At 42.2% G+C, this 26,649-nt stretch overlaps 1 protein-coding gene across 1 annotated transcript in view; it reads left to right on the top strand.

Annotated features, from left to right (window-relative positions):
• Positions 1 to 26,649, top strand: part of WWC1 (WW and C2 domain containing 1) — an 80,700-nt gene that overhangs the window by 28,231 nt on the left and 25,820 nt on the right. Inside the window, exons 2-8 of the mRNA XM_068959254.1 lie at positions 8,799 to 8,908; positions 15,150 to 15,353; positions 19,194 to 19,270; positions 20,195 to 20,274; positions 21,222 to 21,351; positions 21,957 to 22,103; positions 23,143 to 23,216. Coding sequence (XP_068815355.1) covers positions 8,799 to 8,908; positions 15,150 to 15,353; positions 19,194 to 19,270; positions 20,195 to 20,274; positions 21,222 to 21,351; positions 21,957 to 22,103; positions 23,143 to 23,216 — 822 coding nt within the window. The remainder of the gene's footprint in view (positions 1 to 8,798; positions 8,909 to 15,149; positions 15,354 to 19,193; positions 19,271 to 20,194; positions 20,275 to 21,221; positions 21,352 to 21,956; positions 22,104 to 23,142; positions 23,217 to 26,649) is intronic.

Consider the following 26,649-nt stretch of genomic DNA (forward strand, 5'->3'; position numbering starts at 1 on the left):
ATGTTACAGCTATGTTTAACAAACCTTCTGTCAATCCAAAACTTGTTATACAAGATTATTTGCCTTCAGTTTCCTGTGTAATGAATTTTTTTGATTGCCAACAATGGAGTTAAAGATTATAGAAAGGCTTTCTGAATCTTAGATGAAGAAGTTTCAATTTAATGGTGTTTGTTCATGATAACAGTGGCTTCCAATTTTGCCTCTAAAAGAAGCTGCAGGTAACAGATGTAAAATAATAACAAAAAATAAACTCCTCTCATTAAAAATAGCATACTAAATTAAGGCTCTGACCTGACTTTCTAACTCCCTGCTGTGGGAGAGGGATTTGAAAAGCATTTGATGTACAACTGCTTCAGGGCTGTTTGGGGCAAATCCTTCACAAAGATGGACGATATTTCAGTGCATTTAAGTGGTTAGGGATGCGGACTGTCACTTTTCCCTCCTTACCTGTGCTCTCAGGGTTAATTTCTGAAACTGTTGTTACTTGACTTGCTGTGTGTGTTGGCTGAACAGAAGAAAATTCTTTGAGATTTGCAATCTCCCCTTGCCCTAAAGCCTGCTACTAGTTTCCAGTTATCTTGTTGAACAATTACACTTAATGAAGTCAGTTTGAATTTATTGAATGGAACTGAAGGAAAAAATAGCAGCATTAGAGATTCTGTTGACTATGTTGAAAATGAAGAAAAGATGATGGAAAGTTATAAAACTAAGTTGATGTGTGCTGTGTTCCAAAATGACCCTAACTGAGACTTAGGTGATGAATGCCTTTTCCTCTGAGTAAGGGATAAGGCAGCCACAGGTAAGATGAACATGAGATGTGGATGAGTCGATACACGAGATGAACACCTGGGTGGTTTTTGGTGAGCTGGAAGGCCGAAGTTAGGCTATGGTTTACAAGCACCTTCCCTAGCTGAGGGATTATGTGCTCTTTGGGGTCCTGGCAGTGGTTTTTAAATGGGAAACTTGGTGATGGTTGACAGGCTTCTGTCTCTTAGCAGGTACCTTAAAGTGTGAGTTGTGGGGGGAGTGGATAAAGCTGATCCACAACTGCTTCGGAGTCCAAGGTTTGAGTAGCAATTGAAAAGGTGACCGTTTTAAAATACTCGCTCATCGTTTGGCCCCTGAATTCCAAACTGGTGTTGTATGTGCTTCTGAAGCAGCGTCGCTGTCCCACGGGTGACCAACTTGACCTGGTGGGTCCAGTTGTACAAAATTGAGCTACAGTAGCGTGAAGACTGCAGCCCTTGAGGCAAGGTGTAGGAGTCATAGGGTAAGCTCAGGAGCTGCTGTGCCTTGTACAAGTGCTAATGGGCCAGCTTATCAGGTGCTTTCAGTCGTGATGGTCCAGGGTGGTGTGCACAGCTTGGGGCATCAGAGGCCCACCAGCCTAGCCAGCCAGTGCTGGCTACTGGTACTAACCGAATTTCACCTGCAAAGGGTTGCGTACTTTTCCCTGCTCGTCCTCCAGACAGTGTTTTTTTTTCTTTTCAGAAAAGAAAAAATAAAGGATTCCATAATTTCTATCTTCATTTTTACTTTGTAGTTTGGTTAGTGTGCAGCTGATTGTAACAGCTAATGAGACACCACAGCTCTCTGATACACTTATCTGCATCCCTTCCACTTTCCCTTGCCACTCTGTCTTTCAGAGCATCTCCTGCCAGGCTCTCCAAGGTCACTTAGTCATTGCTGCTTTCCCGTAGGATTCTGGGGAAAGACTTCCATGGCCCTGCTTAGACATGGGTGTGAAAAGGGCATGCGTAGTCAGATCTAAAGTGGACCAGTGCAGTCTGGAGAGATTTTTTGCAATTTTTGGGCATTGTCATGTTCTGAAATTTTTTTTTTTAGAAAACTGGGGTAATGTCTGATAAAAGATGTGGTTAGACTTTGCTGTGTTTTCTTGATTAAAGATGGACCATTTCATTTATTGAACTGTTTTTCATTTGGAAGAAAAAGCAAAAGAATCATGTCTAAATTTTAAGGTTGATACTGTGTTTTTTTTGACCTGCACTTAATTGCTAATAGCCGGGAATAAGTGGCACATGTTGCTTGTCAATTGATTATAATGGGACTATATCTGGGGTTTTATTTTGAAATAATGGTTCTAACTTTTTGGTGTTGAGAAAACGTGATACTTAGTTAAGATATGTCTTGTTTCTCTCTTTAGTTGTCTTCAGTGACAATTGTCTTAAGATGCTTTGGACTGCGGTTTGGCCCAAAGCCCTATTTTAGGTGCAAATGGGGCTCTGAAAATAGCTCGATTAGAGGGGAGAAGAAAAATCTTCTCAGCCTGATCTTCTTTTCCTGGTTCAAAACTGAACTGCTTTATCTTGAAAGACCTGGACATGTATGTGGCTGTAAAAGAAATGTCAGTGCCACTGATTCTCATGTTCTTGTATAAGACAGTCCCTTTACACTCTTTCAAAAAGCTCATTCTGATCATGCTGTATGTTTTTGTTCAGTCTCATGACATGGACCTGCAGTGGTGCACTCAAGAAAGAGCTGGCAGGATTTGAAGCTTTGGAATATTGAATTGTTCGTGTAACTGTAGATGGCAACTTAACATTCCTGCTCTTCAATATCATGCTTTTTCAATTAATCTGAGAAAACGAAGACTTTGCTTGCTTGGCAATTATTTTTTGGCATCAAGAAGTCTAAAAGTGAAAATTCTTTTTGGTGACTGGATGTGTAAAAATAAAGATCACTCCAGTTAGGTCTGATGAATGAGAACTATCTGATTTTTTTTGTACTTGGATAGGGCATCTGTAGCCGCAGCATTTTTCAAGCGCAGTTTCCATAACAGAAAGGCTTATATTACAGTGAGCACAGGACTGGAAATTCAACTTGCTGAAGGTCTGAGTGATGAGATTTTTATGTGAAAAGTATTTGTATTTATATGTATATTTATACATTGCGCCAATTTTATAAACTGTGATACTGCTGTGAGGTGTAAAATGGAGTGACGCTAGCTTTCTTTGGAAGTATTTCTAAGACACCAGATAAAGATGAGGATGCTCAATACCCTTCTCGCCGAGGGCTTTGTCTAAACCAGCAAAAGGAAGTGGGAAAGGTAACTTCTGACCTAGTGCAAAATCTCTTTAGAGCAGACAGTTGTGAAAGGTAACTTCTGACCTAGTGCAAAATCTCTTTAGAGCAGACAGTTGTCATATGCCATCACATGTTCTCAGTTCCAGCAAGTAGTTTTTCTCCCTTTAATCTCAGCTTGGTATCCTTCCTTCTTCTGTGCAGTATTTTCAGCTATATTTTTACATATGCCCATTTAGAGGAATAAGAGGAGACCTTATGGCTACTCTTTAAGGAATTCCACACGCAGACTTAAACTTCTAGCTTAGAAGCAAATGAAGCATTTTACTCACTGTTCTGTTCTGTTTGTGACGCTCTGAAGGCTATTAGAGCAAAGCTGGCAGAGGTGAAAGATGCAGACAAACTCATGTGCCTGAAAGGTAGCCATATATTTTACCTAGACTAATTTGGGTTTGATTTTAAAAAGAAAAAAGAAAAAAAAAGCTGTTAAACTTACAAACTTTTGAGTTTTTCCCCTGGGTTCGTTCTTTTTCTTTTTGGAGATGAGAAGTCATATAATATTAGGATTTTTCTGAACTTTCAGACGTGTTGCTTTCTTTTGAAAACTGGGTGAATATTTGTGGAGGTTTCCGTAACCAAGTTGTGCAAGGTAGACGTAGATCACTTTGTAGGTTCCTTTCCTTAGAGTCTATGCACGATGAGTGAAAGGAGTTGATTCATCTAGACAGTCATTGCTTTGAGTCTGGCTGCAATGAGGAGTTTTTTATATGATGCCATGATTTGACTATGAGTTGATGAGAGTTTTCCAAGGCTACTTGGGAGCTTTGTAAACTGCAGATGAGATGTTTTGCAATAAATAATCCTGCAGATATGTCTTGGCATTAAATTTCCAAGTGCAGAAACTGTCAGGTTTTGTGCAGAAATAACACGCCGATAACTGAAGCATTACTTGCTGTGAGGAAGAAACTTCACCTTTTGTTTAATCCATCCTGATAAATTGTGATCATGCTTAATTTTGGGCCCCTTTTGGAAAATTGGTCTTTTTCAGCCTTTATAAAAATAACCCCTAGAATCACGTTATCTTGAAAGAGGGGAATAAACTCCTTTTTCTTTTTTTTTTTTTTTTTTTTTTGGTTTATCCATTAATCTGACTATATGAGAGCTCGCATGTCTTACATCTGTCACTGTAGTATTGCCGCTTTGATCTGTGCCAGTTGTTCCCACAGCAGCAAGGGAAAGGAGTTTATAAGAATAAGTAATTTGGTTATGAAACTACAGGTATTTGGGGAAATAGCTAAATGTACCTATATTATCCATAACTAAATGAAATTATTTTGTTAAATCTGAAACTTATTACTTTCTCTCGACTGGTTGAATGACAAGTTTCTCCTTGAAGGAATACTCTGTACGAACGGGATGGCTGCAAGCTTTTATTCAGCCCGGGAGGACAGCACTGGCCTGTGCTGCGGATGGGTGCTCCTTGGGAGGTGTTCTGAATATGCAGATTTTAAAGGAGTTGAAATTATGGCCTGTTTCTGAGCTCTAGTAATTGCATGTGTGTCTCCCAGCAGAACTAAGTTGGCTTCTATCATTGCAAGAGCAGACTGATCCTGCCTTGCGTCCTCCTCCCCTTTTTCCCAAAACTCCAGCTGAAAGAATTGAATGGATGTTGTTCATGCGTTACATTTAATATAAAAAACAGAAGTGAGCATCCTGAGTGGCTTGGTCCTTGCTTCCTGTTGAGTCTGTTCCCTTGACATGCCTAGAAGAAACTCAGCTACCTCTAGCAAAAGCTAAAAGCTGGACAAAAAATGAGCAGATGTTGTTATGGTTTTGTATTACTTGCGAGCGCTCAAGTAGGCATTATGATGCCATTCACTAATGAAAGTCGTCTCAAATTCTGATACTGACCTCACAGCTCAACACTATTTCCGAAAAAAAGGGAAAAAAAAGGTTTCATTTAAATTTTAGTGCTTATACTGCTACAGAAAACTCTCCTCAGTGTGTAGTGCAAATTAAGGTTCCTCGATGAACCTTAGTATACTTTATAAGTTCAGATTTAATGACTGCCCCATGCTGAGGGATATGTGTGTGGCTCACTTGCCAAAATTATGTTGTGAGCACTGTAGCCTGGAGATGGGAAATACATGCTTTCTAGTTTAATCAATCCATGTGGCTAAATGAAAGTTGGTGTAGAAGGGTAAAGATGGTGCAAAAGCAGGATGAAATTACACCTCTGTTGACAAAGTTCTCTACAGAAGTAGCAAAATCATAAATTCGGTTCACAGCAATATTTTATGATTGTGTATACTAACCAAGTAACACACTGGAAAAGACCCCTTGGATTTTGTATGGCCTCGGTGGCACATGGCACCCTTGTTGACTTGAAATATATTTTTGCAAATCAGTATATCTTTAACTTTTCTTTCTTTCCCTTGTTCCAAGCAACATCTAGTAAGCGTTAACTTTCGACTTTGTCATGGGAAAGAGGTGTAAAACATTTTTGCACTGATTTTTAGGGAAAATGCTGGGGTGAGGAACAACAAACTAAGTCAGACTCATCAGGGAAATCAAATGATCACTACAACACAGATGTCCTGAGAAATTACCATGAATTATCATCCTGCTAGTTTCCCAGATGTGTGTGAAGTTAGAGACCTGCTCTTAGGGCTTTTAAAACTCAATTTGACTCTTAAAACTTACAAGAAAATAAGCAGTGTTGCAGAGACCAGGGTGTTTTTTAGGAAATGGATGACTGTCTGGAAGACTGAGATTTTTCTGAATGTGTGTGTTTTTGATAGAGCTGAAGGAGCAGACACCCTCTGAAGGAAGTGTTGCTCTTTAGAAATGCCGCTTTGGATTGCTGCTGGTAAAAAGGGGAGCTGTGTTGTCTTTGTAACAACTTGACTAGTCTCTGCAGGCTTGCCAGCCAGAGCCTGGTTGTGCAATCAGAGTTGCGGCAGGCGTGCATGGGAATTACCCCGGGCAAAGGGGAAGGCCAGCTCGCTCACTTGTTGCAGCTTGCTTTGAGGAGACTAGCAAAGCTGCTACCTTTATACTTTAAAATGAGACTTAGAGGACTTTCAGGGTCATCTTGCCCTTCTTAGTGCTGCGGGCTAGACAGTCTGGAAAGGTGCAGGAGCCCCGTGACACAGGATGCAGGGAGAAGAGTGGAGGTGCCCTGTCCCATCGACCCCTGACCTGCTGGTCCCCTGGGGCTGCTGTGGGGGGCCGGAGGTTGGTGTGCTGCACCCCATGAAGGGCACCTTGGGAAGGTCTCTACCTGCCTCCACTGGAGGTGGGACAGAGCAGTGAGGAGTACTTAAGTACTTTGATAGTTTGAAGGATATCTTTAGATGTACTGACAGACTTCTTGCTAGAAGGTGACCAGTGTTTACTCTCGCCCCGTGGTGCTGTGCCAGGCAGGAAGCACGGACGTTGAGCTTTTTCTGCATCTTCACGTTGGGGACTGACCCTGAAGGGTGGCGACAGCGTGGCTGCTTCGGTGCTGCGCTTAGCCCCGGAGAGCTGAGCTCTGTGGCTGTGCTCCCCCTGTGTGGGCATGGCAGAGGGGCTGCGGGCAGCCGGGGCAGGGCGAATTGCGCTCCCCTTTCTTGCACCTTGCAGTCCCAGGCACGTCTGTGCCCTGTTATAGGGGATGGTAGCGCCTGCTCTAGAGCTCAGTGCTGCTCCCTTCCTTTTCTGTACCTGTGACACTTCCGCTTGAACTGCTAGAATTTAATAAAAAGATGAGGTGAAAGCAGTCACCCTAGTGTTGATGTCAAAATTGCCAGCGTGGTTGTAGCGGAGTGCTTTCATCTGTGTTATCTCATGAGATGCTTGTATCTGACCTTGCTTTACGTTTTTATCTTTGTGCATCTTTAACCTGATCAACTCACTGAGCGACATGTTCTTAAGAGTATGTCTGGCTGCTGTTGGGCTAGGAAATAAGATAACTTGACCACAGGCAAAAATGTAGGATAAGATACCAACCAGAAGTGTTGGGATCGTATTTTATTTTCTGGTAAGCTGTACTTTCTGCAGAAACATGCTTTTGGGACACAGTCTAGATTAAGAATAGAAATGAAGATGATAAATACTTCAGTAAAACTTTACTGATATTAAAGGGATCTTTTTTGGCAGTCATATGCTGCAAAATTCTGAAGCTTTTTTTTGCGCTACAGAGTTGAAAATTAACTTTAACTTTCTGAGACGATAGCAATTCAAGCACTGCTTCAGGTAGCAAAGATGCAACGGTTTTAAAGTGAAACGCGGCAGCAGCAAAGAGTAGAGGCATTCTTACAGGCTTCCATAACTCTTAGACATGTTCTTAACCTCAGTCTTACTGTGTCCTAGATTTCCACATCATGCTTTGGGAATTATGTTAATCATCATCAAGTATTGATTTTTACCTATTGTAGTTGGATTTTTTTTTCCTAAAATGCTATTTTACACTGTTAAGTAATTGTCAGATGTTACGTGGGTCTCCCAGTTTGCTCGATGACTTCAGATAGTGCGCTCAAAACTTAGTAAAACTTTTTAATCTAGCTGCCAGCCTTGTTGAGTTATCTTTGGATCTGAAAGACTTTCTGAAGACCTGTTTATTCTCTTAGTGTGGGTTGGAAATTTGCTCTCTTAACCCTCTTATTACGCTCCTGCTGCATGCCACTTGTGCATAGCGGACTTTCATACAGCTCCGTGGCTGCTTTTGACTGAGGTGCTCCTAGTATGTGCAGTCTAAGTGTCAGAGAGATGCTGTGATGCTTTACTGCATGCTCTGTGCTTTCGGCCTGAAGGGCTCTTCCGGTAAGCGCAGCTTGCAGGCCATGGCAGAGACGTGGCCCTCGGTCTGGGTACGCCACATGCGGTGCGCTGGGGTCACCTGCGGGATGCGTGGGCCCATAGGATCGTCTGCTTTTGGCACTGGAGTACATTGACATCTCTGTAGCCTTAATTGTTCCTGACTTGTACCTCCCGACAGTAATGCGTTTGGTTACTAGAATTTGTTAATGTGAACTGAATCTGATTACCTCTGACAGCAGAAGGGAAGGAAGGAGCATAATTTCAGTAACTAAAATCTGTGGGGTGCACACTCAAGGTGTGCGTGCTCTAGGCTTCCTTCCTGGTTGTAGGAGCTTTGAAAATATTGGTCAGATGTGGTCTGTAATAGAGAAACTAGTCAGAGCAATGTTGCTGAAATAACTTCCCCTTTTGGACTGAATGGGTTACGCGTTTTTGTGGTACTGAGAAACTAATGTAGTTTGTCATTAATGAAACAGAACATATTGCAATGCAAATGACTGGAGCCGCATGACAAGTGGTCCCACAGTCCTCAGCACTTGCTATTGATTGTGCAGTCTTAATTATTCATGGTATGCAAATTGCATTTCTCATCTTGCTCCTTCTTGTCTACATATTTTTGATACAGGACTTGCCTGCAAACAATCTTGTTCTTTCAGCTGAGAGACTAGGATTGTTTCTGGCAAAGTTCTTAATGTTCTTTTGTTGAGCAAGTACTGGCTGAGCCAGGCAAGGCTTGGGAATTCTGTCAGAAAGAATTCATCTCGCTGTAATTTTAGATGAAGAACGGGAACAGTTTGTGGTGTGTTACTAAATAAGAACAAAGGCTTTAAAATAAAGTTTTGGCTTTCATTGTTTTTATGTTGAGTCTGTGTGATACTTGTTTTCTAGTCAGTTATCTGGAAGTGACATGTGTGAGCGTGTTTATTCATCCCAAGTACTGTTTTGTGTTTCAGGTATACTAAACCACTAACCTTTGCAGACTGCATTAGCGATGAATTGCCATTAGGATGGGAAGAAGCTTACGACCCTCAGGTTGGAGTGTATTACATAGACCACAACACCAGTAAGTGCCACGTTGTTTTTTACAGAGTGATTATTTTGTGCCTGTGTTAAAGTGAACTGAATGCAAAACCACCAAATGGCCAAGCAGTGTGCTTTAGAGTAGATGACGTCATCTGCAGTTTGTGGAATCAAATCCTGTGCAGAACCTTCTCTGTCACAGGAGTTTCTTCCCTCTATAAAACAGGAATTGAGATCCTTTTGTTTGCTGCCTTCAAATCAGCAGTTACGTTCAAGCTGACACCGTGAATGCACCTCTGAAGGATTTGACGCTCTGCTGAAAAATCTGACCAGGTAGCAGTGACTTGGAGTTTGTTCTCAGCCAGGAATTTGTCCTTGTGGCAAGACCATCAGAAACGGTGCAAAGGTCTTATGTTGATCTCCTGACAGGGACAAAACGAATGACTGCACGTATTGTTAGTGGAGCGCCTTGAGCTTGAAGAGTTCAGTCTGCCTTTTACTAGTGAGGAAACTCTCAGGCAGACTTGCTATATCATAAATGACGTCTGAGTAGTAAAGACTTGAATTTGGGCTTGTGGCATTTTTATTCTGTATCCTCAAACTAAGCTACTGTTTACCATCTATGTTAGATTGCTTAATAGACCAGAGGTGCTATGCATTACCAGCCAATTTGAATTATAGATGAGAAAATTCAAACTCTATGTATTACAGAAGTTGTTAGAAAATGTGTATTGGGTTGTGCTAGAACAGGTCCCCTGAAAAAGAAGCCATAACCAAAATAAATAGTTTCCTGCACCTAACTTATTTTTAATATTAAAGCTATTTTTCTGTTGTGTAGAGGCAGATGTGCTTGAGCTTAACAACAGCCATGTTGGATAGATGTTGTGGAGAGCAATGATACAACAGAACTGGTGATAGACTATTATTTGTAGGTTTCTTTTCCACTCATGTGAAGTGGTATTTCAGTGTACTAGTGAAACGACAAAATATTTATAGGACAATAGCCTCTAAAGATATTTTTTTGGAATGTGTGTTCAAAAATGGATTGCATCTGTTCTCATGTTAATTAACCTGTGTGTCTCTTTAAGATTCATTTTTTTTCAAGCTCAAATGATTTTGGGGATCACTTATGCCTGAGTGGATAGGACTGAATTAGAATATGGAAGTGAATGGCAGATCTAAGACCTGCTCTTCTACCTTCTGGTCTGATCATGAGGGGGAACAGAAAAAATGCTTCCAAAAAAGTAGTGACTTTGTTTCTCTCTAGAGAACAGCTCCTATTGCTGGTTAGAAGTTCACAGCAGAGCAATGGCTAGGCCCTTTCAGAATTAGGTTCTTGTAATTAATGCAGAGAGAAATTATCTTAAAAGAATTCATTGCTGTGTAGGGTGCTAGGATCTGGGATGCTTCTACCAGAGTGCTGGCGCCTGAGGGCAGCCCAGTGGTGGAAGTATTCCAGCGGCTCCCTAGGGCTTTGCTGTTTTAGGCAGCAGTGCTGGATTAACAGGCTCCTGGCACTCCTGTTTTACCTGTACAGTGATTTGGGGGGAGCTTGCTTGTTCCCTGTCTCTTCTGAGCAGACCATCTCTGGGGCTGGGTTCCTTTTAGCATGGGTCAGTTCCTTCCTCTGGCTTATCAGGCAATAATATCTGACTGTTGCAGCAGGCACAAAAGCCTTAGCAGGCGCTGTGGGAGCTGGTATCATCCCCCAAAGAAATAATCCTCAACCCACTTTCTGAAGTGAACGTTACTGTCACCTCTGACCCCGGGAGAAACTTGGTTCAAGTAAGATGGAGAGGGCCTTTCAAAGGGAGTGTTTTCTGTGGCCCCTTAGGGCTTTTCATTATGAGCTCAGTTTGTCTGAGGTGTATTTTTGTCTCGAGTTTTTTGTTTTCCTCTTCAGTCTGCAGTGGAGGAAGGTGAGTGCATTTTTTTCACTGTGGCCTATCCTAGTCAAAACTAGAGGATTAGTTCAGTCCACTAGGATTTGCCTAAAAATGGATGGCTAGCTTTTTAGCCCCAGGGGAAATGCATCTGGTGTCCAGGGTTGGTGGGGAATACCCCAGACCCGAAGCCCTTTGTGGACTAATGGCTTGTTGGAGCCCTCCAGAGCAGTAAAGCTAGCAAAAGCCTCAGGATGTAACCGGGGTAAAGACAGATTTCAGCTGTGCGTTTGAGTTGACCCTAGTGAGACTGTGCACAGATCTGGTAGCAGGCCTGAGGCTTGTGTGATCCTAGAGGCAATTATTCTTGGTACTTGCTGTTCAGAAGAACCATGAGCTTCAAGGATATACAAAGAATGCCTGAAACCTTGCTGACACCTGCTTAACAACCATTGCTCTTTAAAAAGTTTGGCTTCTACAGGATGCCAGATGCCACAGTACTTGAACAAAGATTTCAGTTAAAAAGGAAAACAGTATCGTGAACCCTGTTTCCCAAGCCATCTCTAGTCCAAATTGTGATAGAGCAAACCACATCCACTTACCTTCAGCTAATCAAGAGCCTCATCTTTGTGTGGCTTGTGTGAAGTAGCCTCTGGAGAGTGCCGAGAACGTTTTTCCTCTCCAAGGTCTACACCAGATCTGTTGTACAGGAAGGAGCTGTCAGCAGAGGGTGTGAAGGGAATGGAGACAGGTTGGTTCTTGCTGCAGACTTGAAATATTTGAGCCTAATTATCAGAAACAAGCCCAAGGACAGACCTAAATTAAATCCAAAGCCAGCAGTCATTAAAGAAGTGAGGTGGAGAACACTTCTGGCCTTCTCTCTGAGGAAAAATAAATAAATTGAATTGAGTATGCAGACGATTCCTAATACAGTATTAACGCATAGCCCTGAGTGTGTCTCAGACTCTGGTGAAACTTCTTTGGAATTTGATTTGCACAGAGAAATGATAGTTTTTTTGCCAAATGCTGATGCAAGCATAGTAAGGCTACATTCTCCAAACATGGAACAAAATCAGCTGTGACAACTCAGCATCAAATTAATAACTCGCAAGACAATAAATGATACAATAATCTCTATTTCTGTAGTCTTTTCATCTGACTTCTGAATGTGTTTTGCATGTCACAGGAGTTTGGGCAAACTGAGAGCCCTTGGCCAACATTTTGATAGATTGTGACTGCATGTTTGAAAATCAAAGTTCAGTGCTGCGATTAAGGAGATAAGGTTAGTGCTGTGGTTACTAAAAAGAGATAAACAATTAGGAAAATGGAAATACAGTAGTTTCAGTACACAGTTGTCCATCCTGTCCATAAGCTGGCTGCCAGGTATTTGCTTTGTCAGGTTGTGTGTTTGCATTTGGGACGGTATTTTTCCTTGGCCATGGAGTTGCACGAAAGTTGCTCTTCCTGAGCAGAGGGAGGCTGTGGTCACATCAGTTTATGTGAAGTATAGGAGAACTACACGCAGTCTTGGCCAAGGTGCAGACAAACTAGTTATTTTTTTTCCCCCTTTTCTGCTCCCTTGCCCTCCTTCCCCTCCCCAAGGGAAGTTTGTTTCCATTTTGCAGCCTGCGCGGAGCGTGGGAATGGGGAAGAACGGGCAGCCAGAATGCTTGGCCTTGAACACACCTGTAGGGCTCCACCTATGCAACAGAACTTGAGTTGGGAAATACCTTTTTTGTCATTCATTCTTGTCCCTGTTTCCCAGAGTGAGGCAGCAGGGAGGATTTCCTAATCTCTAATGAGGGGAGGGGGGGAATTATCAAGTGGTACAAGTACCTTAAATCTTGGTGGTGTTGACTTTCTGCAGCAGATAAGTTGTTGACTTGCTGCCCCTTCCCCCCACCCCAATTTCATGTAGTCAGAGCTGCGGAAGCGATGCTCGTGTCGTCTTTGGATCAAGTGTGAACCTGGATTAAAGAATGGTAAATTTCTTCAGGATGAAGAACTAATCTGTCCCTGTTTCTTTTGTTTTGTGGTGGTCATGCAAAGAGCTGTGATATATCAACAATAATACTGTATTTTTGTGCACGCTATCTGTAATAGCAGATAAGCAGCACCATAAACTGAAAACGAATGCCTTAAACCGCAGGTTGCATGAAGAATGAAGGATGACCTATGGGGGAGGAGAGGTAAGGCGACTTTAAATGAGGCAGGGCTGCTAGGGCAAACCTCACCTTGGATTCCTTGAGTATCTACATAGCACTGGTGAATCATTAGTTTCCTCACTGATGAATTTTGGTTTAGAAATATGGTAGCTATTGGCTTTAACAGTTCTGCTTACTCGTTCTCAATGTCTTCATGTTTGTGTTAACCACTTTAATTTTGATCCTTTTTTTGGGGGGGAGGGGGAAGAAAATTAGTGTTTCATTTACATTGGTTTGATGGTGTCTGAGCTGTATCTCAGCTTTGCTAATGGAGGTGTTCAGGATGATAAAACAGGCTCTTATAGTCTTCCTTCTGGCAGCTTGTGTAGTACACTGGAGGGGTTTTTGGGAGGTGGAGGGCACATCTCTGAGTGGTTTGCGGCAGACTTGCCCGTTCTTGTTCAGCTATGGCATGAAGGGAGTTGTCCCAAATGGGTGATGGTTTTATCCAGGAAAATGGAATTTGGGAGGAAGAGCAGATAGAAGCCTGGTAAATGGGATTTCCATACTCTCTCAGTTGACGTGATGCTGTGTCTTTCTGACTTTTTGCTGCCACTGAAGTGAGACCAAGTAGCTGTTTCTTCTTTAGTTATTTTGAGGCAGTTTTTCAAGTCCAGGCTTGGTTTTAGTATCCATAGCAGCTGGAACGTTGCTTCTGCTCACAGGGTCTATAAAACTTGCTGAGAAGCTTGTACAAACTGGACTGTTAGTCTCTTAAAAGTATTTTTTTCTTTGCTTTTTTATCTTTTTTTACACATCTTCCTTTTGCAGCCTCTGTTTTTGAGGCTTTGCTACATAACTTGAAATGCCATGTGTGTTCCTGAGTGTCTTAAGTTGCTGATAAAATTATGTTACTGGAGTCTCCTGTTAGTTTTCTCATCAGCATGATCATGGACAGCTTGTGAAAATGAGTATTTGTCCATTGGGTAAAATCTTTTATTTCAAGTCCTACTCCTAGGACTATTGTCAAAACGTTCACTTTCCTAAATCCATTGTATTCCAGCATTAGTCTAGCGCCTGACTTGCTTAAGACCTGTTTGTGCCTTCCAACGTGGCAGTTTTTACTGAATGTTTAAAGAGGTTCCTTAAAATATGCAGATTAGATTCCTACTGATAGTTTCAGGCATCTCCTTTTAATTAATTACTCATTTTGTGGTAACTGGGTATCCTTATTCAAGCGTGTTAGTTTAGACAGTTTAGAGCAGTTAAAAGTCAACTGAGTATTGAAACCTGTTCCAAGCAAGGACGTACAGTAGCCTTGAAAAAGAAAGGTAAAATATTTCGGACACTTCACAAAACTAAGACAAAATAGTGACATTAAATTGGCATAATCTAGTATTAGGACTAGCTGCATGTCTGTGACCTTATGCCTTTTTCTTGATTAGAAAGCTCAAGCAATGTATTGGTTGTGTTGGGATAATGGAGATGAAAGTGAGTTAAGCTGTTCATGACCATGTTGCCTATGTTACTCCAAAATATTTTTTATTAAACTCTGCTTCCTGTATTTCGCAATGATTTAATGCTTCTGTGCTTTCTTTCCCAGAGGAAAACGTTTACTCCCCTTCTGTGAGGTGCTGTTTATACAGTGTAATTTGAGGTGCTTTTATGAATATGTTCTGTGATGTAATAATCTCGCTTTATTTGTACTTACCTATGGGATCTGAACGAGAAGGTTTTCTCCCCTCTTGCAAATAAAAGTCACTTGGCAGCAAGGAAGAAAACAGCTATAGCAGACAGTCAGAGTTGGTAATTGCTTTCACAATGTCACACGTAGGATAATGTAGTTACGTGGCAATGATATTTTCTGGAAGTTTTTTATCAGTAAAATAGTAGAGCTATTTTATTAGTTATGTTATAAACCAGTTGCAATAAAGATAAGTCTTAACACGCAGTGTCAGTCTTAAAGAGCTTATGTATGCATATGCTTGTGTGGATGTTTTAGGAGGCAGAACCGGGATGGCTTCAGCAGCAGAAGAGTTGGAGAGTTGTACAGTGATTTCGATGTGTGTTGTTCTGTGCAGTGACTCAGTGTGGCAGAGTTGAAAGCAGAAAGAAAATGTCCTTTTTCCTTTCTTTTTCTTGGTGTGCGTGTGTGCATGCTACTTTAAATTATTACCATGAATGGTGGAGCTTCTTCAGGCAGCAATACAAGCCTGCTTGTGACTGATCTTGTCTGCTCTTCTGTTTTCTCTTCAAGAAACTACACAGATAGAGGATCCTCGTGTGCAATGGCGACGGGAGCAGGAGCACATGCTGAAAGACTATCTTGTCCTGGCTCAAGAGGCAATTGCTGCACAGAAGGAGATCTATCAAGTGAAACAGCAGAGGCTTGAATTGGCCCAGCAAGAATATCGGCAGCTACATGATGTTTGGGAGCACAAACTGGGCTCTCAGACCAGTTGTGAGTATTTAACGAACTCGTATCGAGTGACTTTTAGCGTCATGATCCAACTAGGACAGTAAAATGCTTGGAGATGGTCCTCTAATAGGGCACTAGAATGTCACGCCACGTCAAATACTTTCTGTGTTTGCTCAGTTTGTTTCAAAAGCAGCTGCTTAGCGCACATTTGGTAAAGGGTAACTGGTATGAAACGTTGTTATGGTTGGCTCAGTCACTGGAATCAGTGTACAGTTTTTCAGCATGGGCTCCAACAAATGTGAAAAAATGAAGTTCTGGGTTATTTCCCTTGGTGCCCCTGTCCAAAGTATGGAAATAACGTAAGGAGGCAATCTAAGAACTCTCTTCTTGCTAAGACTCTGCTTTCCTGATATCCGAGGTCCTTGGCAATGGTTTGGTGCTTGATGTTCATAGCTATGTAGCAGCAGTGGTTCTTGATCACAGAATCACAGAATGGTTGAGGTTGGAAGGGACCTCTGGAGATCATCTAGTCCAACCCCCCTGCTCAAGCAGGGTCGTCGAGAGCATATTTCCCAGGATCGCATCCAGACGGGTTTTGAATATCTCCGGGGAAGGAGACTCCACAACCTCTCTGGGCAACCTGCTCCAGTGCTCTGTCACCCTCACAGGAAAGAAGTTTTTCCTCGTGTTCAGACAGAACTGCCTGTGGTGCAGTTTCTGCCTGTTGCCTCTCGTCCTGTCGCTGGGCACCACGGAGAAGAGACTGGCCTCATCCTCTTCACACCCTCCCTTCAGAGACTTCTCCACGTTGATCGGATCCCCCCTGAGCCTCCTCTTCCCCAGGCTGAACAGGCCCCGCTCCCTCAGCCTCTCCTCGTCCGAGAGATGCTCCAGTCCCTCCATCGTCTTAGTAGCCCTTCGCTGGACTCTCTCCAGGAGCTCCGTGTCTCTCTCGACTTGGGGAGCCCAGAATTGGACACAGTACTCCAGGGGAGGCCTCCCCAGGGCTGAGGAGAGGGGCAGGATCACCTCTCTCGACCTGCTGGCAACACTCTGCCTAATGCACCCATTGCACAAGGATCCCACTGGCCTTCTTGGCCACAGGGGCACACTGCTGGCTCATGGTCAACTTGTTGTCCACCAGCACTCCCAGGTCCTTCTCTCCAGCAGGTCAGCCCCCAGCCTGTCCTGGTGCCTGGGCTTATTCCTCCCCAGGTGCAGGACCTTGCACTTGCCTTTGTTGAACTTCATGAGGTTCCTCTCGGCCCAGCTCTCCAGCCAGTCCAGGTCCCTCTGAATGGCAGCACAGTCTTCTGGTGTGTTAGCCTCTCCCCCCAGTTTAGGATCATCAGCAAACTTGCTGAGGGTGCCCTCTGTCCCTTCCTCCAGGTCACTGATGAATATACTGAACAAGAGTGGACCCAGGACTGACCCCTGGGGGACACCACTAGCCACAGGCCTCCAACTTGACTCTGCGCCATTCACCACAACCCTCTGAGCTCGGCCATCCAGCCACTTCTCAATCCACCTCACCGTCCACTCATCTAGCCCACACTTCCTGAGCTTACCTAGGAGGATGTGATGGGAGACAGTGTCCAAAGCCTTGCTGAAGTCCAGGCAGACAACATCCACTGCTCTGCCCTCATCTACCCAGCCAGTCATTCCGTCATAGAAGGCTATCAGATTGGTCAAGCACGATTTCCCTTTGGGGAATCCATGCTGACTACTCCTGATCACCTTCTTGTCCTCCAGATGCTTAGTGATGACCTCCAGGAGGAGCTCTTCCATCACCTTTCCAGGGATGGAGGTGAGGCTGGCAGGCCTGGAGTTTCCTGGCTCCTCCTCCTTGCCCTTTTGGAAGACTGGCGTGACATTGGCTTTCTTCCAGTCCTCAGGCACCTCTCCTGATCTCCAGGACCTTTCCAAGGTGATGGAGAGTTAGCCTAGCGATAACATCCGCCAGCTGCCTCAGCACTCGCGGGTGCATCCCATCGGGGCCCATGGATTTATGGATGTCAAGTTTGGCCAAAAGATCTCTAACCTGATCCTCCTCAACCAAGGGAGAGTCTTCCTTTCTCCAGACTTGATGTTCTTCCTGTATGCATCTTTTGAGCAGCCTATGCCTCCTCAGCATCTCCCCAGTCTTTTCTGGAGACAGGAATTATGTTGGAGGAAAAAAACTTTTTTTTTCTCTTAAGAAATTCCCTCGCGGCTAACAGCTGTCCTTCTGCCGAGCAGTCATCTTTGGTACTTGATCCTCCAATTCAATAAAGCTGATCGTCCAGTGTCTTCAACTATCCTTTTAATGTTATTTCTTTCTCTTCGTTTTGCTGTTCCTTGAAGTTCTCAGGCCCCTGGGTTCAGCTTGCAGTCATTCTACACGCTGCTCTGCTTCAGTCTAGTCATCTAGTCTGTTTTCAGCTGGTGCCAGCCTGGATGCCAAGGTTAAGTCGTTTCCTGAGGTTTCCAGAAAATTGTGGTTGCCAGCCAAAGGGTGCCAGCCTTAACACTTCCATTGCTTATCCCCTATTAAGGAGACCAATGCTAATATGAGTGTTCCCAGGCCCCTTTGGATTTAACATCCCAAGCAGTTGAGCGGCTGCCTTGGGAAGCTAGCAGTCAGTATTCTATGCTGTGCAAAAGCCAACGGTGGAGTGTCTCTCTTTGTGTTAAGAAAATTGCCTTATGTTCTATATTCTCTGTCATGGCAGGGAGCCTCAATATTTTTTACTTCAAAAGCTGATGCAAAAAAGTTTACAGAAAGATAAGTTTCCTCTTTATTGTTACTAGCTAGCAGCCAGAAAAATGTCCAGGGAATAATCTATTTCATGCAAGTCTTCAAGAAGTTTTCTCTTAATCCTTACTATTGTAAGCTTTCTATTTTCATTAGCCGCATCAATGGACCAATCCCTCTCTCACTTATGCTGAATTATATTTTGTGTTGGTGAATTCCACCAGCTAATCATGTGCCTGGTGTTAAAAAGTATTTAAATAGCTTTCTGTTATTGAAGGATTGTTTTATTTGACTAGCGTTCAGCCGCTCATCCCTGAAGTAAACTTTTTGGTTTACTTTGGTGCTCAAGAAGCACTCTCCTTTAGTATGTTAAAGCCGTACGTTAAGAACATCGTGAGCATGAATTAAATTGGCAGGATGCTGTCTATCTTAAAAATACAGCCAGAAAGAACCAGAAAAGCTGTTCCATGTTTTATAGGGCATAAACTGATGGCTGCAAGGATCAAAATAACTCCCTTGCCTAGAGCTACCTCTAACAACATTGCACATTGGGGATCTTCTTTGCCTTCTGAAGCCTAAGGATTTTAGCCACTGCTGAGAAAAGAATTCTGCTCTTGAAGGGACATTGATCTAATCCGATGTGACATACTGTGTGGTTGGTCATGTCCTCAAGGCTGTGACAAGGCTTGCGTTGCATTTTTCAATTTCTTATTCTTTGCTTTGCTTTGTTTCTAAACATTCAATGGATTGTTTACTCAACAAGAAAGTATTAAAAATACAGTAAACCTTTATGCAAAGTCTGTCCCTTCAGCTCTGTAAATGCCTTTGGGAATGCAGGAGGCCCCCCTAATCTGAATGGACTGTATGTATCTGGGAGTCTGCAGAGTGCAGTGTTTTAACTTGGGACAAATCAAGGCGTAAAGATATAGGATGTGCTCTAGCTTCTTTTTGCACAGTACTTGACCGCACTATTGCCTTTCCCTGCTTTTGAGGGGATGAGAAGAGATTCTGGAGAACGGGAAAAAGGTACAGTAGTGTGGAGAACTGGGTGTGCAGGAGTGGTGGGAGGCCTTGTTTCACGGTGGGACTGGTAGAAGAGTTGGGGGAGGAAGGTAAGGTTGCTCAGCTTACTGTTTTATTTGTTCTAGTGCTGTCTGGCTCATCATCAAGTTCTAAGTATGACCCGGAAATTCTCAAAGCAGAGATTGCCACTACAAAATCCAGGGTAAGAAGTACAGATGGACCTCTGTTTACTACAAGTAATCCTCAGATGTTTCCAAACCTCATGACAAATATCAGAAGGAGTTACCAAAGCAGTTGAAAGAGCTAATGTTGCCATTCTTAATCTAAGAGAGAAGTTATCAGAATTCTCAAAAATTGCTGCCTAAGAGTTTAGATTTTTTTTTTTTCCCCCGTATAAACGTTAGGCTTTCTTGGAAGCTGATCGTATGTATTTCTCTACAGATGTGCTGTGGGGTATTTAACTACGTTCTGGCTCTTTGGTGTGCTGCAGTGCTGGGCAGCTGAGAGCTCTCTCCAGAGACTGGCAGCTGTTCTGTCCTGAGCTCAGTGTAGATTGTTAGCCGCGGCAGTGCGCGCTCTCATGCAGAGCTCAGTTTGGGAAGAAGAAAGGACTGAAGTAAAGTAGGTCAATCTGGCCTCTGTGGAGGAATATGAAACAGCAAGCTTGTAGGGTCAGTGGATTTACAATATGTGTTATCGTCCTGCTGTGTTACTCATGCAGTGTGGCCTTTTAATTCAGTATCTTGGAGGATGGCCTCTGCCATTGCCATGTAACTCTTGTGCTGGTGCTTAACGATTTTTTTTGGTCTGTGAAGTTTTTAAACATAACTGAGTAAAAATCAACACGGTTCATTCATGTCTGTCTCTTTGAATTCTTCTCAGCTTTTCTGCTTACGAGGTTGGAGCGTCCTTGTTGAACAGTATAATATCTGGGTACTGGATAAACCCCTAACCAGTAATAATGCCCTGAACCGATGCAGATGCGGTCAGGGCTGGTAGCTGCTGCTGAGATGAACTGGTTTCCTAGACAGTTTCAGTGAGCTGCCTGCTAAGTCTCTTGAATGGGTAGTGCTGCATGTAAATGTTTATACAAAGGATCTTTCTAAAATGTAACACTTTGTTACAGGTTAATAAACTCAAGAGAGAGGTAGCTCACATGAAACAAGAACTCCAGTATAAAGAGCATGGATTTCAAACACTGAAGAAGTAAGTTCACTCTGAAAAGCATATTTTCAATGTAAAATATTTCTAGCTTGTCTCGCATCCCACTCTACATTCATATATAGCTGCTTAAATAATGTAAGCTAAAGTATGCTGCTGCTGATATCCTTAGGCATATGCAACTCTAAAAGCAGTATACAGACAGGGAGTTAATTCTCTCAAATCATGTCTGAATATGATTGGCCGCCTTGGAACTGACTTCATGGCAAAAAGATTTTGAAGAAAGATCATGTCAGTTAAATGGCATTTTGTATTACTCGCTATTGCTCAGTAATACTTGATGGCACAATATAGTCTGTTGCCTTGATTCTGAGTCATTGTTTTAGGGCACAGAAGAAAAATTTGGGGTGGAGGAGCAGAGGAGGAAGAGTTTCAGGTAGTACCTGTGTATGAGTACACAGCTGACATGTTTTAAGTAATGTTCTGGTTAATCTCTATCAATTTTTATAAGGAATTCGGTAGAATCCCTTTGGTAAGAGGGAAGGATGAGGTGACTTGTAATTGGCTTATGCAAGAAATACGTCCATCTGTGTGAGGTCTCTGCTTGGTTTCGAAGACATGACTTAATATAAGCTAATTTTCATAGATGACTGATTTTGATCTTCCATGGGTTAGAAACAAGGTAACTGGCAGCAATCTGTCCAAACACAGTTTGGGGTTTTTGTGTGCATCCTTTTTCTCCCTGCACAGGATATGTAAGGAGTCAGAGATGGTATGGCTAATTTGGAGTTGTGAAGCTTAATGTGCTTCTGAGTGGAGTGACTTAGAGGGAGCAAAGAACCCAGACCGTCGCTGCCTGTCATTTGTTATACCTTATGACTGTTTTTGTTCTTGAAAAATGAAGGTCAAAAGGCGCATGCGTTTAGGATGTTTAAATTAATTGGATTATATCAAATATTAACGTACCGTATTTTTTTTAAACTTCCACGTAGAATTGACATGAAAATGTCTGACACTCAAGGTGGCTACAAACTTGATGAGGCACAAGCTATTTTAAGTGAAATGAAAGCTATCAAGAAGGCCATCACTTCAGGGGAGAAGGAAAAACAAGACCTCATTCAGGTATTGAAACAGCATAACTTTAAAATATTTTAAGTGCCCTGAATATTATCAAAGTCAGTTTGTGAGATTAAAATACTGAAGTAGTTTAAGTATTTTGTATTTCCAATGTGTAACCTAGATTTGTTATTAACATAATAGTTACATATTGTGATTGGACTGTGGTCTTTTTATTCCTCAGATCATGGAAGTAAGTGCAAAATATAATAAGATAGAAGTAATAGTAAGAACTTGCTCAGGTTCTTAGTGATCGAGAGTGGACCAGTGTGGCTGTGTCTGTACGGCTATCAAAGTGCAGGTTGGAAGAAGCCATGAAAATGCTGAGGCCCGTTTGGTCTGTCATCCCCAGGAGGCAGTGTGCAGGCAAGCTGCCTTTATCAGGGCAAGACTGACAGTGTGTTAATGCTGTGCACCCTCAGACACAAGGGCTCCTTCGTGCTGTCGGAAGTGCACTCCAGCCACACCTGGCCTCGTGCTTGCAGGATCTGCCCTCAGCGCATACAGTGAACGTAGCCAGACTTTAATCACGCAGTTTCTGCTGATGTGATGTAGCTGCTGAGGTATTTTGAGCAAAAATGAGCTCATCTGATGAATTTTTATTGTTTTAGAGCTTAGCCAGGTTAAAAGACAGCTTTGTGAATGACAGAGGATCACAGTCAGACCTGTGGGCCAGCAGTGTGTCCTTAGAAAGCTCCAGCCCTTTGTTACCCAGGCAGTACCTGGACGTCAGCTCCCAGACGGATGTTTCGGGAAATGTGAGTAATGCATGAGAAAACAATTGTGTACAGAAATATTACTCTCAGCTAGAAATAGTACTGCCTTAGTACAAGTGTGCAAGCAAGGGCAAACACCTATGAAGCGGTAGGTTCTCCTGGTTTAAATGTTAGTATGACTTTTATGTTCGCTGCTAATATATCTCTAAAGGCAACCAGCTATTTCCTCGCGCTCTGTTTCCATCAGAACAACCCAGGTGGGAATAAAAGTGAAAGGAAGTTTAATTTTGCCTGTCGGTGTATCTTCTTGAGGCATGAATATTCTTAGCTCTTCATATTAATGATATGCTACTAGATGAGAAATGTTGTGCAGCTACATATGGACTAAGCTTTAACTAGGGACTCTTTCCTTTAGAGAACGCATTTTAATTTTTAGCTTGTAAGTAGTACGAGCAAAAATGATGGCATATGGGCAGATACTTTGATTCCATGAAGCGTACGTAGTACTTTGTAAGCATTCACTTATATCCACTTGTGCAATGAGATCATAATTGGCAGATTAGTGCAAGCCTCAGCAAGGACTTGATCGGAACTATAGGTGTGTGTCACACGTCAAATGGGACATCACAGCTTCTCCTCTGAACCTTTACTTAAAAGTTTGTAGCCATTTTCAGTGAGAGGCACTCATGTGAATAAAGATCTGCAGATCTGGGCATAATGAAACGTCCTTTGTCTTTGAGATTCACAACCGAAGAAAAATGTGTTGTCCAAAACAAAATGGGACACAGCACTTAAAGTCTGCAAAACTTCTGCGTGCGTGAAAGTAGAAGTCTCAAATGCATGAGGGAGATCCTTTTGTATGGTAAACTAGGCCAAAAAGCTTCTGAACTTTGTGTTCTTTTCTAAGCGTTCAAACAGTCATTAAGAATTTGATCAAAAGAAATAACTTCCCATTCTACGTTTCATTTAGTTGGTTAAACTTGCTTGCAAAAGCCAGCCTAACTTGTAACATTACCAATTTTGATAGCGAACATCAAAAGATGAGTAGTTATTAAGTTGTTGATTTTATATTTTGTCTCAGTTTATTACGAGCAGCAATAACCAATTGGCTGAGAAAGTGAGATTGCGCCTTCGATATGAAGAAGCAAAGAGAAGGTAATTATTTGGTTTGTACCTTTTGATTGTTGCACAGCTTATTCTGTGAACAGATGAGTCTTTCACTAGAAATGGTGCTACTCAGCTTCATATAGAAACCAAGCATTACTGCTAAATAACATGCTAATTTTTGAGCCAGTGAGGCAACAGGCTTTCTGAACTAACGTTATCTTTTAAGAAATAAATAACCCTCCTAAATATTACTAAGGAGTGACTAGTACATCAAGAATTCAGTCTGGCCACACCTGCAGGGACATAAGTGCTGCTGGGTTTTGCTGCCTGTTGCCAGTTCCTCCCTGTTCCAGATAAAGCATCTATATTGGAAGGCATCTCCTTCCTTTATTCTAAATGTCTTGAATGTTTGCATGGCTTTAAGTCAGATAAGGAAACATATATATTGTGTTATCGCATAACATATCAAAATATAGCTGAGTGCTTACTTTTCAGAGCTAGTTTGCTTATCTGCAAGAATGCTAAGTTTTCACCCTTGTCCTCTAATCTGAGATGAATGAAGACTAGACTTTAAAAGTTTGTATCTACCTAACAGGCTAAGTTAGGCAGAAGTTATCTGGGAGTTGCTTTTTTAGTGGACAGTATTAGTAACTAACTGTGAGGGAAGTCCCTGTATTTTTTTGGGATAAATACTCATGCTAAACAGAAGCCCACCAAGCAATATTATTCCTATGGACTTTGACTAGGATAGTCCGTGTTCAGAGATTTAATGATTGGCGATTTCAGTTTTAGCTGGTCTAAAGGTACCTGGTCATTTCAGAATGGCAAACTTCAGATGTGTGATACAATCTGTACTTGGGATATATGCAAAGAGAGAGGAAGCATTTCCCCCCAGGCTGCTTAGAGATGAGAGCTCTAAGGCTAAGGTTACCCATTGCCTTCTCATTTTAGTGTACTGACATGGTCTGTAAGTTGCGTTTCCTGGTGACCTGAACTGCTTCAGCCTGTATCTTTTCCAAGAAGGGGCAAGTGAGTCAAAACTACCCTGAGAGATAACATCTTCTTTAGAAAGAGAGAGCGCTTCAGAAAGGCAGTACAATAGTTTATGATGAAAAGTAGTTATGGAGGACTTGCAACACGAGCTTGCATTTAAAGAATGTTTGACACCTCATATCTCTTAGATTATCTATAGGTTGTCTGGGTAGAACCTAAAAAATATTGTCATGAGGAAAGATGGGTCTGAACTGGCAGAAATAATTGATGATAAAAATGAAAAGGAGATTTCCAGCTCTCAGAGCACTGTGGTTTTGGCATAGTCTTCAGCAGGAGGTGCAGAAACAGAAAATACCTTAATTAATCTTAAGCTGAAACAATACTCTGGATATAGTGGCTCTCAAGGAACCTTCTGGTCCTGTGAAAACTCCTGTTATTGATATGTGAGCTGGAAGCATTCCCTGTCCCTACAGCAGAGTATTAAAATGTTCCAAAAGCACAGTAGAAGAATGAGTACTTTCCCCATGTGCGTTATTGTGAAGAGCTCTGTTTTATTAGCCCTGTGTTATCTGGAAAGGTAAAGCTTCCAGCTTTGAAATCGAGATGTTTCCATATTAATTTGGTTAGAACTACTAGATTTATCAGGGCTGGTGAATCTGAAGGTTGACTGCTGCAAACACCACTTGCACTATTGTTACGGATGAGGCTGAAGCCCCAGAAGCAGGTGAGAATCTTGCTGAACTTTGGTCATAACTGTTAGAGTGCAATTGTGTGTGTTCCCCTATCCCCCAAAGTCCCTTTCTTTCATGGCTGCAACAAGGAAAACCCTAGAGCAAGTGGTGTTAAACCAACTTGAAAAGAACAAAGAACGACCACTATGACAAACACTTGGATTAATTGATTTAGAGACAGATAATAGGCATCATGTCTGTGCCATGAAGCACAGACATAATCAGGGATGTAACAAAATTATTTGTTGTGCAATTTTAGATGTGTAGTAGCAACTCAGTTGTGTTGCGCTTTGAGTACTGCGTACAGCATTTCAGTTCCTTCAACAGTGTATTCCTTCAAGTGTTAGACTTTCAACTTGGGTTTTATATGACTATTGATAACTTTGGGCTTTTAAAAGTATGTTTGTTTTTATAATTTCTTAAACTGGAATCTTTTAATGACTGATTTGGCAGCACTGCAACGATGGTGAATATTTGACAAGTCAGTTTCTAGAGCACACCTTCCCTTTTGACTTTCTGAAGAGCAAAGGCTGACGTGATGGGATCGCTAGTTACTGATTGTGGATGTATGTCTTATATGCGTCTCCGCAGAGCTGTGCATTGCCCTGGATTTTCTCCAGAGAGACTAAAAATTTTGCCTTTTACAGCTATATTGCATGTAAATAGCAGCTTGCCCTGTAAAAGACCAGCTTGATATCATGACAATGAATAAACGATCTAAATAACTTTTCTAGGTAAGAAGAAGCAGTTTAAATAAAAACTGAGCTTTCTGTTCTCCATTTTGTTCAGTTTTGCAAGCTAGTAGCCACTCTGCAAGATTCTGCGTGACATGAGAGCCCTGTTTCACTGATATCTTTGTAATGCAAACCTAACACAGCACATTGAACGATGGAGTTCAAATTCACAGTCAGTGCATGCTGAAGGGCTGGAGTTTTCAGCTAAATGTCAGACTGCAGAGCATTTCTTTTATAGTGATACCATTTTACTGGGCTAGGAAAAATGGAATGTATAAACCTGCTTTTAATTGAAAAGGGGGAAAAAGAATGATCGTTTTTACAAAGTAGAGTGAAACTCTGATTTAATTTAACAAAACTGAAAGACTTCAAAGCGCATAGAGAACAAATTCCACTGGAAAAGCCATGTCCATGCAAATATATGCCAAAAGCAATCAGATTAATGCCAACCAATCCTCTTAAATTCATATCCCTTCAAAATGCACAGAGGAATGCCGAGATTATGAATTAATGCCACTGTTAATTCTTCGTTGGAGCACAGTGTTGCACTTAATCAGGCACTCAAAACAAAATAGCTCCTAAGAAGACCTAAAAATAGTTGAGTTGAATGTCTAACAATTATGGCATTTAAATTAATTAGAGTAAGCAACCTGCTGTGGGGAATGGCTTTACAGGAAAAAGTGAGGCTTCCCTTCAGAAAGGAGATCTCTGTCTTGTCTCCTGTGACTGAGGAGGCAGGTCAGTCTGTGAGGCCTAATCTTACACTTCCATTCCATGGGCACTCTCGAGGCTCGAGTTCCTCTTGGCCTCTGGAGCTTGGAATATAAAGCCTTATTCTTCAAGGTCATTCAGCAATTGCGTAGCTGCGGCTGCCCAGATCTACATCTTATTATTCCATTCACTTTGGTTTTGTTAGTTATAGTTGGAGTTGAATTCACTCTGGACCTGCATATGTGCTAATTTACTTCAGTTAATGCACAGAGTTCTATGCACTTCTCTAGCATAAACCAAATTCTGGAAAGA

The sequence above is a fragment of the Struthio camelus genome, chromosome 13, assembly GCF_040807025.1.
Source record: "Struthio camelus isolate bStrCam1 chromosome 13, bStrCam1.hap1, whole genome shotgun sequence".
Lineage (NCBI taxonomy): Eukaryota > Metazoa > Chordata > Aves > Struthioniformes > Struthionidae > Struthio > Struthio camelus.